The sequence below is a fragment of the Dryobates pubescens genome, chromosome 31, assembly GCF_014839835.1.
Source record: "Dryobates pubescens isolate bDryPub1 chromosome 31, bDryPub1.pri, whole genome shotgun sequence".
Classification (NCBI taxonomy): domain Eukaryota; kingdom Metazoa; phylum Chordata; class Aves; order Piciformes; family Picidae; genus Dryobates; species Dryobates pubescens.
This window is the reverse complement of record NC_071642.1, coordinates 7,363,381-7,383,710: the sequence shown is the minus strand read 5'-3', so window position 1 is coordinate 7,383,710 and position 20,330 is coordinate 7,363,381. Positions and strand designations below refer to the sequence as shown.

At 57.4% G+C, this 20,330-nt stretch overlaps 1 protein-coding gene across 1 annotated transcript in view; it reads left to right on the top strand.

Moving 5' to 3' along the window:
• ARHGAP25 (Rho GTPase activating protein 25) overlaps positions 1-20,330 on the top strand; it is a 36,148-nt gene that overhangs the window by 2,886 nt on the left and 12,932 nt on the right. Inside the window, exons 2-4 of the mRNA XM_054174898.1 lie at positions 11,498-11,697; positions 16,567-16,654; positions 17,767-17,886. Of these exons, the coding sequence (XP_054030873.1) occupies positions 11,498-11,697; positions 16,567-16,654; positions 17,767-17,886 (408 nt within the window). The remainder of the gene's footprint in view (positions 1-11,497; positions 11,698-16,566; positions 16,655-17,766; positions 17,887-20,330) is intronic.

The window sequence follows — 20,330 nt, the reverse complement described above, 5'->3', positions numbered from 1 at the left end:
GGAGGAGGGGGAAGCTGTGTGGAAAGCATCCCCACAGCCCATCCAGAGCCTGCTGGGGGCAGGTGTTTGTCACAAAAAGCATCAGGGGAGAGCTCCTGTGGTTCCTGCCTTCTGTAGCACCCTGGGGCTGCAGTTTCAGCTGCTCCTCTTCTCCAGCCCCGATGTGTTCCTACCATCTGCTTCTTTCTCTGTGCATTCTTCTGTTGATTACTGTTTTAGCTGCACACAGGTAGAGCTGCCTTCCTTTGACTGAATGTCTGACTGTGATATATTGTATATTTTAAAGTATCTACCCTATTTATATACTACATGTTACTGTTAAATAAAGATAAGTTCCATTAGCCCTGGTGGGGTTTCATTCAGTGCTGCTGGCAGGAGGGGGAGATGCTGGGAGCCTCCTTCCCCTGCTCTGTGGAGCACATCAGGTTGGTTTAAACCCTGATCAGGATGGTGGGAAGGGGTGGGAAGGGACTTCTGGAGATCATCCAGGCCAACCCCCTCCCCCCTCCCCTGCCCCAGCAGGATCACCCAGGGCAGCTCACACAGGAAGACATCCTGATGGGGTTGGAAAGTCTCCAGAGAAGGAGACTCCACAACCTCTCTGGGCAGCCTGCTCCAGGCCTCCAGCACCCTCACACCAAACAAGTTGCTCCTCATGTTGAGGTGGAACCTCCTGGGTTGCAGTTTGTGTCCATTTCCCCTGTCCTGTCCCAGGACACCACCGACAGGAGCCTGGCCTCTGCTTCTTGCCTCCTGCTCTTCAGATATTTGTAACCATTGCTCAGCTCCCCTCTGGGGCTGCTCTTCTCCAGGCTCTCAGCCTGCTCACACAGATGTTCCAGGCCCTTTAGCATCCTCATAGCCTCTGCTGGGCTCTCTCCAGCAGTTCCCTGTCTCTGTTGAACTGGACACAGTACTGCAGATGTGGCCTCACCAGGGCATTGCTCACCCCACAGTTCACTTTCCTCGGGGATCTTCCTCAAAGCAGGGCTGGTGGTGGCAAAGAGGTTCATGGAGGCTGCAGATGCACACAGGCACTTCACAGAATCCCTGAAACCCAGCATGGTTGGGGTTGGGAAGGGAGCTCTGGAGCTCACCCAGTCCAAGCCCCTCTCCAGCAGGGCTCCCACAGCAGCTTGCCCAGGAGCACAATACCCAGGGGGGGTTGGAAGCTCTCCACACCAGGAGACTCCACAACCTCTCTGGGCAGCCTGCTCTAAGCCTCCAGCATCCTCACAACAAACAACTTTCTCCTCCTCTTTAGGTAGCACCTCCTGGGTGCCAGTTTGTGCTCCTTGCCCCTTGTCCTTGGCTGGAAGCTCTCCAGAGGAGGAGACTGTGCCCGAGGGACGCGGGCAGCCGCTGCGGCCAGGTCGTAGCCTCCCGCCTGGCCCAGAGCTGAGGGCAGTGGGGGCTCCACTGCAGCTTAAAGATTTCCTTGGAAATGTGAGAAACTGTTGGAATTCCACATGGCAGCAACGATTGCCTCTTTTCAGCTGTGCCTCCTGCCTTGCCTGGGGTTAGGGCAGCAGGCTCCATCTGTTCACTCAGCAAAACAAACTGTTTTTAGCTCTTGTCTGATTCTGGCCGGTTTGGACTTATCAGCCCGGCTAAAGCAACCCTTCAGCAGCCCTCTGCTTGCTTCCTGTCCCACTCTGGGGGCATTTTCAGACAAGTCACTCCTCCACCAGCAATAAAGGACTCTGTGTTCTCTGGAGCAGCCTCCAAGAGCTCCAACTCTCACCTGGTGACACAGTGACCTTGGGGCAGACGCCAGCTGGGCAGCTCCTCGCCAAGCCAGCACCGTGCGGTGCTCAGCGCTCCTGGGAAGCAGCAGGGCCAGGGAAATGTGTGGGTTGGAAAAGCTCTCTGATATCATCCAGGCCAACCAGCAACCCAACACCATCATGGCCCCAGGTTGAACAGAAGCCCAGAATCAACCAGGTTGGAAAAGACCTCAGAGATCATCAAGTCCAGCCTGTGACCTAATACCCAACACCTCCTGACAGCTAAACCATGGCTCCAAGGGCCACATCCAAGCCTTTCTTGGACACCTCCAGGGATGCTGACCCCACCACCACCTCCCAGGGCAGCCTGTTCCAAAGCCTTTCTTCAATACATTTTGCCTCTTCTCCAACCCATCCCTCCCCTGGCACAATTTCAGGCCATTTCTTCTCATCCTATTGCTTGATCCTTGGGAGAAGAGCCCAACCCCCACCTGCCTGCAGCCTCCTTTCAGGCAGTTGTAGAGCCAGAAGGTCTCCCCCCAGGCTCCTTGTCTTCAGATGCTGTTACTGAGAGGTCTTGAAAGGGCTGTGAGAGTTGGGGCTGTTCAGGCTGGAGAAGAGAAGGCTCCAGGGAGACCTCAGAGCAGCCTTCCAGTACCTGCAGGGGCTCCAGGAGAGCTGGGGAGGGACTTTGGACAAGGTCTGGGAGCGCCAGGATGAGGGACCATGGCTTTGAGCTGGGAGAGGGGAGACTGAGACTGGAGATGAGGAAGAAATTCTTTGCAGTGAGGGTGGGGAGACACTGGCACAGGCTGCCCAGGGAGGCTGTGGATGTCCCCTGCCTGGAGGTGATCAAGGCCAGGCTGGATGAGGCCTTGAGCAAGCTGGGTTGGTGGGAGCTGTCCCTGCTCATGGCAGGGGGTTGGAACTGGCTGAGCTTTGAGGTCCCCTCCAATCCAACCCATTCTATGATTTCAGCCCAGCTGTCCTGCCCAGGGTGCTTGCCAAAGCTTTCTGGGGCCATGGAGTCAGCTGAGGATGTGCCTCTGGGCACAGGAGCTGGAGTCTGTGCAGGCTGCCTGGATACAGCACTGCCAGGCTGGACACTGGTGGCTCATTGGGGTTAATGACAGCTGAGAAATTAATTTGTCACCTCAAGCAGTGACTGGAGCCAGCTCAGAGGGCCCCAGCTCACAAATTCCACCATCCTGAGCCCAGAGAATGTGACAGGGTGGAAAGCAGAGCTATGGCCACAGGGCAGCCCAGCACCTACCCACCAATGAACAAGAGCAACCCCAGTGCCCTGCTCCAGACCCACACTGCCTGAATCAGAGAATCCCAGGATCCCAGCATGGAGTGGGTGGGAAGGGAGCTCTGGAGCTCACCCAGTCCAAGCCCCCTGCTCCAGCAGGGCACCCACAGCAGCTTGCCCAGCAGCACAATGCCCAGAGGGGGTTGGAAGCTCTCCACACAAGGAGACTCCACAACCTCTCTGGGCAGCCTGCTCCAGGCCTCCAGCACCCTCACACCAAACAACTTTCTCCTCCTCTTCACATGGAACCTCCTGGGTGCCAGTTTGTGCTCAGTGCCCCTTGGCCTGCCCCTGGGCACCACTCAGCAGAGCCTGGCCCCAGCCTCTTGCCCCCCACAGCTCCTTTAGCTCTTGCTGAGCATTGCTCAGCTGCCCTCTGGGGCTGCTCTTCTGCAGGCTCTCAGCCCCAGGGCTCTCAGCCTTTGCTGCTCCCAGAGCTGCTCCAGGCCCCTCAGCAGCTTCCCAGCCTGCCCTGGACCCTCTCCAGCACTTCTGTGTCTCCCTTTCCTCCAAGAGCAGCTTCACTCCGTCCCCATTTTCTTGCTGTTCCAAGGTGGGTGTAGAAACCTCCCATCAGCTGTGGGCACCATTCAGCAGCTGCAGTAGCAAAGTGCAGGTGACCCTGCTGGCCCCCCTGGCCCATGCAGGGGCAGCCCCCCGCAGCCTCTGCCCACAGCCAGCAGGGCTCTGCTGCTCGGCAGAACGCTTCCCGGAACCGAGTGCTGGGCTGTGGCCCTCCGTGAGTGACTTCCTAGCACCCAAGGGCCCCAAGGGCAGGCTCCCACTTCCTCAAATGCAGGGAGCGGTGCGCGGGGAGCAGCCCTGCCCCTGCTGCAGGCTGGGGCCAGGCTGCTGCGGCTGCTCGTCCCCCCCAGGGGGTAGCCGGAGGGGGGCAAAGCAGGCAGCATCACCTGGCTGCGCTGGGGGAAGCACGGGGAGAGCTTTGCAGCAAAGCAGGGCAGGAAAGTACTTTTATGGGGTTGTTCACAGCTGCTCTCAGAGGAGGAGGAGGAGGAGGAGGAAGTAGGTTGGCAAACCAGCCCTGCCCGAGCCGCCGCTCTTCGCCGGGGGGATCGCGCCCCGGGCGGGGGAGCCCCGCGGGACCGCCGGAGCTTGGTGACAGCTCAGCTCCTGAGCAAGGCCTGCTTGAAACGCAGACACCAAAGCCCTTCCCGAACCAAAATGTCCCTCAAGCTGCCCCGGAGCTGGGATTTCAACCTGAGAATGGATGCTGCAAAAATAGGTACCGTGACCTCCCCCTGCCAGCTGCGGGCCAGCCCTGCTCTGCTGAGCCCTGCTCTGCTGAGCCCTGCTCTGCTGAGCCCTGCTCTGCTGAGCCCTGCTCTGCTGAGCCCTGCTCTGCTGAGCCCTGCTCTGCTGAGCCCTGCTCTGCTGAGCCCTGCTCTGCTGAGCCCTGCTCTGCTGAGCCCTGCTCTGCTGAGCCCTGCCCTGCTTTCAGCTACAGCCCAGCCCCAAACCTGCTCCTGGCCTCGGTGGGGGCGCCCCAGGTTCTGCTTTCAGCTGTCAGATGGTTTGCAAATGATTTGCAAGAGAGGTTCGTGAGGCTGCCGGGGGCAGGGGGGAGACGCCGTGGGAGCAGCAGGGGCTGGGCTGCGGCTCTGTGGCTGAGCAGCAGCTGTCTCAGTGGGGTGGGGAATGGGGGGGACCTGGCAGCCTGGGGCTGCTGCTCAGCCTGAATCCAGCTCGGGGGGGATTTAAAGCCCAAGAGCTCGTTCTGCTGGTGCCAGCCTTGCAGGCGGTGAAGTGCAGGCCAAGAGGTGGCTGGAGCAGAGCAGTGCAGGCTGCAGGAAGCAATCTTGCTCTTGCTCAGGTCCCTTTGCCCACCCCAGCGTCACTGCCTTCCTCTCAGCACTGCTAGAGAGCCTCCTGACACCCATGCTGGGCTCTGTGCTGTGGGAACAGCTTTGCTGTTTGGTTTCCTGACTTAGCTCCTGCCTCTGCCCAGCTCTGCACGGCTCTCCTCTGCCATGGGATCCATCTCCAGCAGGGAAACCACTCGAGAGCAGCCCTGGGAAGGAGTCAGGGATCACTGCAGAGGGGCCAAGAGGCCATGGCAGAGCCCATGCCTGCCTTTGGGTCAAGCAACCAGGAGGGGCTTTGGGGGGGAGGATGCTGTGGTCCAGGAAGGGGTGCAGGAGCCTGGCCTTGTGCAGGCACTGAGGTTAAAAGCCCTCCCTGGTCCTGGCACTGCTGCCAGCACAGGGTCAAGGCACCACAGGGTCAAGGCACCACTGGCAGCTTGATTTGTCCCTGCAGCAGAGATTTGGCCAAGCTGCTCTCTGTAGAGCTCCTCCTCCCTGCACCTTACGTCAGCCTGAAGCTTGTCCTGGCTGAGTTCCTCTCAAAGGCAGCTTGGACTCTCCTCTGAAGCTGCTTGCACTGGGGGGTGGCCAAACCATTCCCTCCACACAGGGCCCCAGATGAAGCACTGCTGGTCTGTGGTGGCCACTGCTGGGGCTGGGCCCTGCAATGCACAGCCATGTGCAGGATGAGACCTCAGGTGGTCCAGAAGCTTGCAGGGAGGCAGAGATCGCTGTGCCATCCCCTGCACTCAGCAGCTTGCAGGGCAGCAGTGGAGAGATCCACACAGAGTTGGTGCAGAAGCCTCCTGGGGTTCTCCACTGCTCATTCTTGGGGGGAATTCACCTGTGTTTTTGGTAAACTCCACTGGAGGGTGAGGGAAAAAGATGCCCAGGGGACATTGAGCCTCCTGGGAAGCAGAGAGGACAGAATCACTGAATGCATTGGCTTGGAAGAGAGCCTTGAAGGTCAACTTGTCCAAAGCCCTTGCAGTCAGCAGGGACTCCTCCAGCTCTTGCAGGCTGCTCAGGGCCACAGCAAGTTTGACCTTGAACCTCTCCAGGGATGGGGCCTCAGCCACCTCCCTGGGCAGGCTGTTCCAGGACACAAGCTTGAACCTGTGCTGGTGCCAGGAGCTGCTTTTTGCCTTCTTGTGCTGGCACTCTGGGAGCTCTCTGCAGCCTGCAGGCTCTGGGGGCCCTGAGATGTGGGTGCAGAGAGCTCAGGGTGGGGACACAGCTTGGGGCATTGGATCTCCTCAAGCTTCAGGGTCCCTGGCAGCAGGGACCGACTGCTGCTGCTGCCTTCAGGGGTGCAGCAGGGATGTGACTTGTGGAAAAAGGTTGGAAATTACTCACCACCTCCCTCACTGCCTGCTCCTGGCTTCAGGGCACTTCCTCCTCCTTGTTCCCAGCTCTGGCTGTGGCACAGGCAGCTTGTGTGGGCTCCAGGACAGTGCATAGGCTCCAGGAGAGTCCATGGGCTCCAGGACAGAGTGTGAGCTCCAGGACAGAGTGTGAGCTCCAGGACAGTCCATGGGCTACAGGACAGTGCATAGGCTTGGGCTGGAAGGGACCTTGAAGATCATAGAATAGGATGGGTTAGAGGGGACCTCAAACATCATCCAATTCCAACCCCTGCCATGAGCAGGGACAGCTCCCACCAGCCCAGCTTGCTCAAGGCCTCATCCAGCCTGGCCTTGAATGCCTCCAGGGAGGAGACATCCACAGCCTCCCTGGGCAACCTGTGCCAGAGTCTCCCCACCCTCACTGCAAAGAATTTCTTCCTCATCTCTAGTCTCAGTCTCCCCTCTCCCAGCTCAAAGCCATTGTCCCTCATCCTGGCACTCCCAGCCCTTGTCCAGAGTCCCTCCCCAGCTCTCCTGGAGCCCCTTCAGGTACTGGAAGGCTGCTCTGAGGTCTCCATGGAGCCTTATCTTCTCCAGGCTGAACAGCCCCAACTCTCCCAGCCTGCTCCCACATAGGAGCTTCTCCAGCTTCTGATCATCTTCATGGCTTCTTCTGGAGCCTCTCCAGCAGCTCCAGGTCCTTCTTGTGCTGGGGGCCCCAGAGCTGGAGGCAGTGCTGCAGGTGGGCTCTGAGCAGAGCAGAGCAGAGGGGCAGAATCCCCTCCCTGTGCTGCTGCTCTCCCTGCTCTGGCTGCAGCTCAGCACTCAGCTGGCTCTGGGCTGCAGTGGGATGCCAGGCAGGGCTCTTGCTCTAAGATGAAGATTTGGAGCAGGAGCCTGTGTTGATGGTGGCTACCAGAGTGAGACCTAATGCAACCCCCCCTGCAAGTCACTCTGTCAGGGCTCCTCTTTTGGGGGAGCAGGCAGCAGGACACAGGCAGCCTGCTGTGGTCCCCCAGGGCTGGAGGAAGAGTGAGGAGGAAACACTGAGCTTCAGAGGTGGGCACTGCAGGGCATGCTTCAGAGGGCACCACATTTGCTCGTGGTGGCTCTCTCCTGCCCTGTGAGAGTAGTAAGGAAGAGCAGGCTGAGTGTGGCAGGGATGTGTTGGTGAAGGAGATGGCTGCAAGTGCCTGGAGCACCCTGGGGAGAGTCAAAGGACAAAGCTTCTCCCCTGCCTCACCTTAATCTTTCAGCTGGCCACTGCAGGAGAGCTGGACCTGCCCCAGGCCACTGCAGGCAGAGGCTTGGGAAAGTGGTAAGGGAGGAACCACAGCCTTGGTAGCTTTGGTTTTGTGAATGTAGAGAACTTTCCACAGGGCAAAAATAGCTCAGCTGCCTGCAAAGCCGAAGTCCCCACACAGCTCCCTCCCCACACAGCTCCCTCCTCACACAGCTCCCTCCCCACACAGCTCCCTCCCCACACAGCTCCCTCCCCACACAGCTCCCTCCCCACACAGCTCCCTCCTCACACAGCTCCCTCCCCACACAGCTCCCTCCTCACACAGCTGCCTCCCCACACAGCTGCCTCCTCACACAGCTGCCTCCCCACACAGCTCCCTCCTCACACAGCTCCCTCCCCACACAGCTGCCTCCCCACACAGCTGCCTCCCCACACCCCCCCACAAGCCCTGCCGCGGTGAGGGTGGCTGAGGAGTGCTGATGAGCTGGGTGAGGACCCTGCAGACAGGACACTTGTGCAGCACAGAGCATGGGGGAAGGGCTCTAGGTTGGTTGGCAGTCACTGACCGTGAGCCAGCAGTGCCCAAGAAAGCCAATGGCAGCCTGGCTTGGCTCAGAAGCAGGGTGGGCAGCAGGGACAGGGGGTGACCATCCCCCTGTGCTCAGCCCTGGGGAGGCCACACCTGGAGTGCTGTGCTCAGCTCTGGGCACTCACTGCAGGAAGGACACTGAGGGGCTGGAGCCTGTCCAGAGAAGGGCAATGAGGCTGGAGAAGGGCCTGGAGCCCCTGGGCTGTGAGGAGGGGCTGAGGGCGCTGGGGGTGTTCAGGCTGGAGAAGAGGAGGCTGAGGGAGACCTCCTTGCTCTCTACAGCTCCCTGAAGGGAGGTTGCAGTGAGCAGGGGACAGCCTCTGCTCCTTGGTGGCAAGGGACAGGACCAGAGGAAATGATTCCAAGCTGCACCAGGGGAGGTTCAAGGCTAGATCTCAGGAAATATTTCTGCCCTGGAAGGATTCTCAGACACTGGAATGCTCTGCCCAGGGCAGTGCTGGAGTCACCATCCCTGGGGGTGGTCAAGCAGTGTGGAGCTGATGCTTAGGGACATGGTTTGGTGATGACCCTGCAGTGCTAGGTGGAGGATGGGACTGGATGAGCTTGGAGGTCTCTTCCAACCAGAACTATTCTGTGATTCTGTGTGGCCTTGGATGAGTCCAAAGTGCAGGGAGAGCTGTCACATGCAGAGGCAAGACCCCATCCCTAGAGGTGCTTAAAAGCCTTGCAGGTGTGGTGCTTGGGGATATGGCTTAGAGGTGGACTTGGCAGAGCAGGGTTAATGTTAGGACTCAATGATTGTGGAGTCCTAGAATGGCTTGAGTTGGAAGGGACCTCAAGGCTCAGCCAGTTCCAACCCCCTGCCACGGGCAGGGACAGCTCACACCAGCCCAGGCTGCTCAAAGCCTCATCCAGGGATGAAGCATCCACCACCTCCCTGGGCACCCCGTTCCAGTGTCTCACCACCCCCCTAGCAGAGACCTTCTTCCTTATGTCTGACTGAAAATAGTTCTTAGAGGACTTTTCTAACCTGCATGATTCTGTGACTCTGTAACCCAGCAAAAGTCAGGAAGGCAGCTGGGAGGTGGCCATGGGAGTGCTGCCTTCTGCAGAACAGAGCAACTCTGGAGCCACTCCTCTGGGGGTTTGCTCTTTGGCCACGGGCTGTGATCTCTCCAGGGCAAAGCCTCCATGCTAGGCAGGCAGCACCCTGCACTCAGCAGCCTCTAAACTCCTGGTGGCTGCTCCATCCCTGCAGGTTGTTCCCCAAAGATCCTCCCCCCTCAGGAACTGGCAGCAGCCACCAGACATGAAGGAATAAGACAAGGGGCAATGGATGTAAGCTGCAGCACAGGAGGTTCCACCTCAGCACAAGGGGAGACTTCTGCACTGGGAGGCTCCCAGAGCCCTGGAGCAGGCTGCCCAGAGGGGTTGTGGAGCCTCCTTCTGTGGAGCCTTTGCAGCCCTGTCTGGATGTGTTCCTGTGTGCCCTGGGCTGGGTTCTCTGCTCCTGCTCTGGCAGGGGGGTTGGACTCGATGATCTCTTTGGGTCCCTTCCAACCCCTGACACCCTGGGATCCTATGATCCTGTGGAGGGGAGCAGTGCTGCTGGGGAGCACATTGCTGAGGATCACTGACGGTGCTGAGAGCTGAGGAATGCTTTGGCAAAGGGCAAAGCAGCTGCCCAGAGCTTGAGGTGCACTTTGGAAACCCCATTTTGGTTTTCCCAGCAGGGTAATCCCCAGTGACAGCATCTTGCAGGGCAGCTGGCTGGTGAATCCCTCTGGAAAGTCCTTGCTTGCAGCCTCAGCAAGAGGGCTTCCCACAGCTGGGCACCCTGAGGTACCAGCAGCATCCTCACTCTGCTCTGCAGGCTGCTTTTGGATTCCCAGTCCTTTTGGGGAGACTGGGAAGGGATTTGCAGTCCTGTGACAGGTTTGTAGTGGAGAGGTGAGCTCAGGCTGCCCTGCCCGAGCCTGGCTCCAGGCTCCCAAGCCTCTGTGAGCTGATGAAAGGCAACAGAGAAGGGCAACAAAGCTGGGGAGGGGTTTGGAGCACAAACCCTATGGGGAGAGGCTGAGGGAGCTGGGGTTGCTTAGCCTGGAGAAGAGGAGGCTCAGGGGAGACCTTACTGCTGTCCACAACTACCTGAAGGGAGGTTGGAGCCAGGTGGGGGTTGGTCTCTTCTCCCAGGCAGCCAGCACCAGAACAAGAGGACACAGTCTCCAGCTGTGCCAGGGGAGGTTTAGATTGGATGTTAGGAAGAAGTTCTTCCCAGAAAGAGAGATTGGCCATGGGAATGTGCTGCCCAGGGAGGTGCTGGAGTCACCATCCCTGGAAGTGAGCCTGGGTGAAGCCCTTGGTGCATGGTCTGGTTGATTGGATGGTGTTGGGTGATAGGTTGGACTGGATGATCTCTGAGGTCTTTTCCAGCCTGGTTAATTCTGCATTCTGTCAGAGGCAGACTGCAGCAGGGTCTCTGTTCCAGGGGAGCTGCAGCAGCCCTGACCTCTGAAGCAGCTGCTCCATGCTGCCAGCTGCTCCATGCTGAGTGCAAAATGACCTCTGGGCTCCTGGTCCTGGGGGGTGTCTGTGCAAGGGGAACCTCCAGTGAGATCACATAAAACCACAGAACTGCTGAGGATGGAAGAGGCCTTTGAGATCACCCAGTCCCAGCACTGCTGCTGAGCCACTGCCACAGGCCAGTGGCACCACTGGGACTCATCTGGACGATGAGAGGAGGCTGTGGTGGGGGTTGGGCTCTTCTCCCGAGGAAAAAGCAACAGGGCAAGAGGAAATGGCCTCAGGTTGCACCAGGGGAGGGTTAGGTTGGGGGTGAGGGAAAATTGCATTGCTGCAAGAGTGGTCAGGGACTGGACCAGGCTGCCCAGGGAGGTAGTGGAGATGTTCAAGAACCCTGTGGCCATGGCACCTGGGCCCATGGTTTGGTGGCCACGGAGGGGTTGGGTTGCTGGTTGGGCTGGATGGCCCCAGAGAGCTTTGACAACCCAAACAATCCTGTGACCCTACGATGCAAAGGGGGGGGCAGGGGACACTGCACTGCCCAGCTGCTCAGCCCACACTGGCTCTGTTCCTTGCCCCTTGGAGACTTTCCAGCCCCATTGTGTGAGAACCGCTGCGCCAGAGAACGCCCTCCCGGCGCAGCCCTCCGGTTCCCAACCCTCCGAGGCAGGCTGGGTCACTGCTATCTCTGCAGGCTGCTTGTGTGTGTGTGTGGGGGGGGGGGGTGTGTGAAAAGAAAACGCAGCCTGCCATCAAAAACAAACCACACCAACCCCACCAGAGTGAGGATTTTCTTCTCACTTGCAAGACAATGACTCCCACGCAGGAAAAAGGAAGCAGAGAGCGACAGATACTGCACGGCCACTTCCGAGCCGAGCCCAGCGCCGCAGCGGGGCAGGCAGCTGTGCAGCCCAGCTCAGCCCTCGGGGAGCAGGCTCTCAGCCTGCCCTCTGCCCCTCTCTTTGCCGGGCAGCTCGCTCCAGGAGCGTGATGAGCGGCGAGGCGGCGGCGGGCGGCGGGCGGGCGGCGTCCCCGGCGCCGCTGGAGCGGCCGCTGAAGCTGGGCTGGCTGAAGAAGCAGCGCTCCATCGTCAAGAACTGGCAGCAGAGGTACTTCGTGCTGAAGGGACAGCAGCTCTACTACTACAAGGACGAGGATGAGGGCAAACCGCAGGTAGGATGAGGCCCCTGGGCTGGGCTGGTCCTCAGCCTCCTCTTCTCGCAGCCTTTGTTGGTTGGGGTGGGTCTGGAGCGGGGGTATCAAAGCTCTCTGCCTCTGGGGGTTGGTGTCTTCCCCACTCATAGAATCATAGAATCAGTCAGGTTGGAAAAGACCTCAAAGATCATCAAGTCCAACCTGTCACCCAACACCTCATGGCTAACTAAACCGTGGCATCCAGTCCCCTCTTGAACACCCCCAGGGATGGGGACTCCACCACCTCCCTGGGCAGCACATCCCAATGGCCAACAACTCTCTCTGGGAAGAACTTTCTCCTCACCTCCAGCCTAAACCTCCCCTGGCACAGCTTGAGACTGTGTCCTCTTGTTCTGGTGCTGGGTGCCTGTCTGGGAGAAGAGACCAACCCCCACCTGGCTCCAACCTCCCTTCAGGTGTTGTAGAGAGCAATAAGGTCTCCCTGCTGGAAGGGGACAAGAGGAAGTGGCCTCAAGTTGCCCCAGGAAAAGTTTAGGTTGGCCATGAGGAACAATTTCTTCCCCAAAGGGTTGGCCCAGGCTGCCCAGGGCAGAGGTGGAGTCCCCATCCCTGGAGGGGTTTCAAAGCCCTGGAGATGTGGTGCTGAGGGCCATGGGTTGGTGGTGCCCTGGCAGTGCTGGGTTAAGGGTTAGGCTTAGTGCTCTTAAAGGACTCTTCCAGCCAAAACCATTCTGTGACTGTGATTCTATCAGATGTCCTGCTCAGGAGCTACATCTGTGAGCTTACACTGAGTGCCTGCAAGCCCTGCTTGGGCACTTGGTCTCTCTGTGCCCAAGCAACTTGGCACTAGAAAGGAACCAACTGCTTACCAGCTGGAAAGCTGCTCTCATCCTGCCCAGGAACAGAAGGAGGGTGTGCAGAAAAGTAGCTGGGTGCAGCACCATTGCTGTGCTGGCAGGGACAGCATTGGTGCACAAGAGGATGGGAGCCCTGAGAGAGTTTCCAGCCATGGCCTTGCTGGGAAAGGCTCTTCCAGGATGCTTTTAGCAAAAAGCAAGCAGGGCCTTCAGCACAGCCTGGCTGGGAGGATCTGCTCAAGACAGACCTCACCGCAGGGCTGTGGGCTGGGCAGATGACAGCGAAGGGCAGCTGCTTCCTTAGGGCTTCTTGAGGGCAGCTGCAGCGACAAGGAAAGGAAATCTCTCTCCTCGTGGCTTCTGGGTCTGCATCTCAGCCCAGCTTCAGCCTTTACAGCAGGCTCAGTGGTGCAGATGCAGTTGGTGTCCATCAGCTGCCACCCTGCTCCACCCCCACGCAGCCAGAGGAACCCTGCTCTGCTCTGCTGCCTTTTCCTCTGGGGGGGCAAGGCTGCAGGTCTGCTTTGTGAGCCCTCCAGGACGGCACAAGGTGCACCCAGCCCTTGGCACAGCACGGGACTGGCATCACCTGGGCACGACTTAAACCCCTGCAGCCCTCCAGCAGCATCTTCAGCCCCTCCAGGATGCAACAGTCCTCTGCATGAATCATTTCTCAGGGGCTCCATCGTAGTGCCCTTGCCAGGAAGGATCCAGGTTGTTTTTCTGGACAACTTGTTCAGTTTTCCAACCATTTTTTCTCCACACTAGAACTTCCTTATTTATTTAGTTAGTTATTTAAAAGTACCTTTTCCTTCTCTCCTGACCTTTCAGGGAAATGTCCGCTGCTGGAGCAGCCATTCCCTGGGCTGTGGCTGGCACAACTAACCTTGAGATAGGAAATGCTCATAAGGGGAAGGGGATCAGTAGATCCTTGGAAGGGGATCAGCAGATCCTTGGAAGGGGATCAGCAGGGGATCAGCCCCAAGTTCTATGGCACACCCCCAATTGCTGTGGCACAGCCTCAATTCCTATGGCACAGCCTTAACTTCTGTGGCACAGCCTCAATTCCTATGGCACAGCCTTAACTTCTGTGGCACAGCCTCAATTCCTATGGCACAGCCTTAACTTCTGTGGCACAGCCTCAATTCCTATGGCACAGCCTTAACTTCTGTGGCACAGCCTCAATTCCTATGGCACAGCCTCAACTTCTGTGGCACAGCCTCAATTCCTATGGCACAGCCTTAACTTCTGTGGCACAGCCTCAACTTCTGTGGCACAGCCTCAATTCCTATGGCACAGCCCCGAGTTCTATTGCACACCCCCAATTGCTGTGGCACAGCCCTAACTTCTGTGACACAGCCTCAACTTCTGTGGCACAGCCTCAACTTCTGTGGCACAGCTCCAGCTTCTGTGGCACAGCCTCAATTCCTACGATACAGCCCCAAGTTCTATTGCACACCCCCAATTTCTGTGGCACAGCCTCAATCTCTGTGGCACAGCCTCAATTTCTGTGGCACAGCCCCAAGTTCTGTGGCACACCCCCAATTTCCGTGGCACAGCCTCAACTTCTGTGGCACAGCCTCAATCTCTGTGGCACAGCCTCAATCTCTGTGGCACAGCCTTAACTTCTGTGGCACAGCCCCAAGTTCTGTGGCACACCCCCATTTTCTGTGGCACAGCCTCAATGTCTGTGGCACAGCCTCAGTTCCTGTGGCACTGCCCTAACTTCTGTGGCACAGCCTCCATTTCCGTGGCTCAGCCCCAATTTCTGTTGCAGCCTCCCAATTTCTATTGCACACCCCCCCCCCCCCCCCAGCCTCTGTGGCACAGCCCCCATTTTTGTTCCATTTCCTAATTTCCTGCCCCCAGAGGCCCCTGGTGCTGACTCACCACCTCCTGCTCAGTCCCCACCCTGCCTCCGGCAGGGACCCGGCTGCCCACGTCCCCCTCAGCAGCTGGGGGAAAGGAAGGTCCAAGGGCTGCTTCCTGCTTTGCTTTTCTAATGTCCCTTCCCTTTTCTTCTGTTTCTCTGCTCCTCTCCTGCCAACTTTGGGTTTGGCTGCTGGGTGTGAGGGATGCTGTGCTCAGGGAACAGTTTCCCTGCCAAGTCCATTCTCCTCTGTACTTTCTTCTTCCACTCCCAATAGGAGGTCCAAAAAACCCCAGCCTCCCCCCCCCCCCCCCCCCCCCCAAAACATGAGAAGAGAGGAAAAAGAAGGAAAGAGCAAAGCAACCAGAATCACCTCCCCAGAAAATGTGGCCTCTAAGAAGTGTCCTTTATGGTCTGAAGAGGCATTTTTAGCACACCAGTGTTGATATAGCTACAGGCCACCAGCTCCTACAAGCTCTTTGAAAGGACTTTGCTCCTGGTGGTGGTGGTGGCCTGGCAGAGATGGGCAAGGGTGATCCTGGGGGGCATCCAGAGAAGTGTGGCCAGCAGGGCCAGGGAGGTTCTTCTCCCCATCTGCTCTGCTCTGCTGAGAGCACAGCTGCAATCCTGTGTCCAGTTCTGGACTCCCCAGGTCAAGAGAGACAGAGACCTGCTGGAGAGAGTCCAACAGAGAGCCATGAGGGTGCTTAGGGGACTTGAGCATCTCCCCTGTGAAGACAGAGGGCCCTGGGGCTGTTTGGTCTGCAGAAGAGAAGGCTGAGAGGGATCTGATCAATGTCTATCAATATCTGAGGGGTGGGTGTTGAGTGGAGGAGGCCAAGCTCTTTGGGGTGGTGCACAGGAATAAGACCAATGGATAAAACTTGAACAGAGCAGGTTTCAGCTCAACATGAGGAGAAACTTCTTCGGTGTGAGGGTGACAGAGCCCTGGAGCAGGCTGCCCAGAGAGGTTGTGGAGTTCTCCTTCTCTGGAGACTTTCAAAAGCCACCTGGATGCATTCCTGTGCAGACTCCCCTGGGTGATGCTGCTCTGGCAGGGGGGTTGGACTGGATGATGTCTGGAGGTCCCTTCCAACCTCTGATGTTCTGTGATGCTGTGGCATTCCTCTTCCCTGAACACCTGTTGTGTTTCTGTCTGCATTTATAAACAGCATTCACATTTGCCCTCCAGTTCTGTGCAGTGGTTTTTCTTTTCCTCCCTTGGGGGTGTAATACCTTTCTGTCCTTTTGCCCTGGGCAGCTTGTGGCTCAAACCAAGGACACTTCCAATCTCTAACATTCTGTGATGATGGCATTCAGCAAGTCCAAGTGCCAGGTGCTGCACTTTGCACAACAACCCCAGGCAGTGCTACAGGTTGGGGACAGAGTGGCTGAGAGCAGCCAGGCAGAGGGACCTGGGGTAGTGGTTGAAGCAGTGTGCCCAGGCAGCCAAGAAGGCCAATGGCATCCTGGCCTGCATCAGGAACAGTGTGGCCAGCAGGAGCAGGGAAGTCCTTGTGCCCTGTGCTCAGCACTGGTCAGTCCACACCTGGAGTCCTGTGTCCAGTTCTGGGCTCCTCAGTTTAAGAAGGACATTGAGAGACTTGAAGGTGTCCAGAGAAGGGCAATGAGGCTGGGGAGGGGTCTGGAGCACAAGGCTGGGGAGGGCTCTGGGGCACAGGGCTGGGGAGGGCTCTGGGGCACAGCCCTGTGAGGAGAGGCTGAGGGAGCTGGGGTTGCTTAGCCTGGACAAGAGGAGGCTCAGGGGAGACCTTGCTCTCTACAACTCTCTGAAGGGAGGTTGTGGCCAGGTGGGGGTTGGTCTCTTCTCCCAAGCACCCAGCACCAGAACAAGAGGATACAGTCTGAAGCTGTGCCAGGGGTAGGTTTAGGCTGGAGGTGAGGAGAGAGTTCTTCCCAGAGAGAGTTGCTGGCCACTGGGATGTGCTGCCCAGGGAGGTGGTGGAGTCCCCAGCCCTGGAGGTGTTCAAGAGGGGATTGGATGTGGCACTTGGAACCGTGGTTTAGTTGCCAGGAGGTGTTGGGTGACAGGTTGGACTTGATGATCCCTGAGGTCTTTTCCATCCTGATTGATTCTATGATTCTGTGATTCTACCATTCTGTGATTCTGTGTGCAGCTCCTGCTCTGCTTTGTCCTAGGGCTGCCTGTCTCTGCAGGGAAGCACCATCAAGGAGGTGGCCAGCAGCCCCGAGGAAGGAGGGAAATTCATCTTTGAGATTATCCCAGGTGAGAGTTCTTCACTCCTCCTTGTTGGATGCTTTTGGGGCTGGACTCTTCTCCTCCAGCCATTTGGGCAAGATGCTTTGGTGGTCCTTGTGCTCCCACTTCTTTTCAAGGCCTCCACAGCACCTGCAAATTAATGTCCTGCTTTCAGTGTTCACATGGCAGGGCTGGAGGAGCTCCATGTCCCACCTTGAGAAGCTTTGCCAAGGTGCAACACTAAGCAGTTTCTGCTTCTTTCTTGCAGAGTGAAATGTGTGAGTGCTGCTTTATGTCACAGCCAGCCAGGCTTGGGGGTGTTTGGAGCCAAAGGCATTTAGCAAAGCAACTGACATGGGTTAGAGTGAGGCAGATTGCTCCTTTGCTCCAAAGAGAGGGGCAAAAGAAAAGCAAACTGTTCACACAAAGGATTGAGAAGGCTGTTCACAACTACATACAACAGTACCAAGCATATCAAATACACCTGGGCTTAACATAGAAGCTCATTGAGCCCAAGCTTTACACAAACCTCCCTTTAAACCAGGCTAACAAGCCCAAGCTTTTATGCCCCCCTCCTTGCCAAGCCTCTCCACCCTCCACATCACACCATTGTGAGGCAGCTAAATTTGGCTTGGCAGCTCCAGGCTCCGGTTAGGCTGCTCCAAGCCCCAGTTAGGCTGCTCCAGGCTCCAGTTAGGCTGCTCCAGGCTCCAGTTAGGCTGCTCCAAGCCCCAGGTAGGCTGCCCCAGGCTCCAGGTAGGCTGCTCCAAGCCCCAGGTAGGCTGCTCCAAGCCCCAGGTAGGCTGCTTCAGGCTTAATTAGTAGCATTAGTTAAGCCAAGGCTTAACTCCAGCCCTCAACTCCTCTGCAAGGAGGTAACAGCCTGCATGTCCTCCTGGGAGCAGGAAGGGAGGGGAAAAAAGGGAAGAAAATGGATTCTGCAGTTTTATAGGGATGCAGGACTTGTGGGCATGAAATACACTTCCAGTCCACCTCCTGGACACTCTGGACCTTCTGGGGGTCTGTAACTTCATGGTTCTTAAAGGCAGCCAGCCTCAAAGTGCCACAGAAAACAAGAAGAATGTGTCTTTTCTCCTCCAGCCCTCTCCATCAGTGACACCTGAATGGTTTGTTTGCAGGAGCCTCTGGAGATCACACCTGGGCAGGGCAGGACAGCTGCGTGCTCATGGCTAACTCCCAGGCAGAGATGGAGGAGTGGGTTAAATCCATCCGAAGAGTGCTGGGCTCATCCTCAGGAGGTAAAGGGGAGCAGGGGCAGCCCTCAGAGGGGGGATTTCCCACCACCTCCTGGTCTGCTGGGCTTTTGTGTGAGGATTTCAAAGCTGGGCTCACCAAGCCTTTGGAAGCAGCAGGCAGAGCTGTCAGGTGGCTGCTCCGGGGCGGGTTTGGGCTGGGTGTTAGGAAGAAGTTCTTCCCAGCAAGAGAGATTGGCCACTGGGATGTGCTGCCCAGGGAGGTGATGGAGTCACCATCACTGGAGGTGTTTAGGAAGAGACTGGATGAGGCACTTAGTGCCATGGGTTAGTTGATTAGATGGTGCTGGGGGATAGGTTGGACTTGATCTCGGAGGTCTCTTCCAACCTGGTTGATTCTGTATTCTGTGGCTGTAGCTTCTGGCATCTTGGAAACCCTCTCCTAGCCCAGGCCTCCAAGGTGCTGGGTCTGCTGTGCACATGAGCAGAGTGTGGTGGTTTGGCTCCCCAGAGCCACTCTATCTCTCCCCCAACACAGCAGAATTAAGGAACTGGCAGCCAAGCAGGGAGGAAGCTTTCTGGGCTGCTTTCAACATATTTTGGGAACTTCCTCAGTGACTTCTTGACCCCAGAAAACTGTTCTTGAAAACAACTCCTCTTCAGGGATCAAGCACTGAAAAACCCTGGCTTTCACCTGCCACTTTCCAGCCTTTGCTTTTCTTCCAGCTTTTCTTCCTCAGCCTGGCCCTCCTGCCCCCTTTTTCTTGGTGGGCTGCCTTGGCCAGGCAATTGCCCTCCTCAAGCAGGACCCTTGCTTCCAGCCCCCTCAGGCATGGATTTGTGCCATCAGAAAACAGTGGTCATAGAATGGCTGAGGTTGGAAGTGACCTTAGAGATTATCTTCTGCAGCCCCCCTGCCAAGGGCAGGGACAGCTCTCAACTAGACTCAGCTGCTCAGGGCCTCATCCAGCCTGGCCTTCAACACCCCCAGGCAGGAGGCAGCCACAGCCTCCCTGGGCAGCCTGTGCCAGACTCTCACCACCCTCACACTGAAGAACAGTTTCTTCAGCTCCACTCTAACCCTGCCCTGCCTCAGCTTCAAACCATTCCCCCTTGGCCTGGCTCTAGACCCCCTCAGCAAAAGTCTCTCTGCAGCCTTCCTGCAGGATCCCTTCAGCTATTGCTCAGGGAAGTATAAAACATGAATGGATCTGAAAGGAGCTCACAGTAAATTTGCCACCACAGGTGAAGCCTGCAAAGGATTCCAGCTGCTTTTCCTGTAGGGATGAACCCTGTCAGATCCACCCATGAGTAAGGCTGGGAGTCTCTTCAGCTCTCTTCCAAAGGAGCTGGGTGGTTCTCCTGAGCCTCTCCTCCCTCACCTGGTTTTAAAAGACTCGAAGATCATAGGGTCCAACCACAACCCAGCCTGTCCCTGCACACAGCTGTTGGACCACGGCCCTCAGCACCTCATCCAAACAGCTTTTAAACGCCTCCAGGCACGGTGACTCCACCACCTCCCTGGGCAGCCTGGGCCGGTGCCTGATGAACCTTTGGGTGAAGAAATGGTTCCTAATATCCAACCTAAACCTCCCCTGGTGCAACTTGAGGCCATTTCATTTCATCCTGTCACTTGTTACCTGGGAGAAGAGACCAACCCCACTTCATGGCATCCTCCTTTCAGGCAGCTGTAGAGAGCCAGAAGGTCTCTGTTCAGCCTCCTTTTCTCCAGGCTGAACAACCTCAGATCCCTCAGGCCACATGTGGAATCTTAGGTCCACTCCTGGGCTCCCCACTTTCAGAGACTGGGAAGTGCTGGAGAGAGTCCAGGGCAGGCTGGGAAGATGCTGAGGGGCCTGGAGCAGCTCTGGGAGGAGCAAAGGCTGAGAGCCCTGGGGCTGAGAGCCTGCAGAAGAGCAGCCCCAGAGAGGAGCTGAGCAATGCTCAGCAAGAGCTAAAGGAGCTGTGGGGGGCAAGAGGCTGGGGACAGACTCTGCTGAGTGGTGCCCAGGGGCAAGGGACACAAACTGGAACCCAGGAGGCTCTACCTGAGGATGAGGAGAAAATTCTCTTCTCCCTGTTACCAGGTGATAGAAGGAGAGGAAATGGCCTGACAATGTGCCAGGGGAAGGTTAGGTTGGAGGAAAAATCTCTTTGCTGCAAGAGTGGTCAGGGATTGGCACAGGCTGCCCAGGGAGGCATCCCTGGAGGTGCTCAAGAAACCTGTGGCCATGGCACCTGGGGCCAGGGTTTGGTGGCCATGGTGTAGTGGCCATGGTGATCTCAGAGGTCTTTTCCAGCTGAAACAGTTCTGTGATTCCATGATTCTAAATCTGGTAGCCTTCAGCAAGCAATTCCTGATCAGCTCCCAAAGCCTCAGAGAGGGGGAGGAAGATCTCTTTATTTTTCCTGTGCACAGTGGCAGTTCACAGCCCCTGTTTGGAATTCTGAGTCATAAATGCAAAAGCCCTGGGACCAGGCAGGTGCTG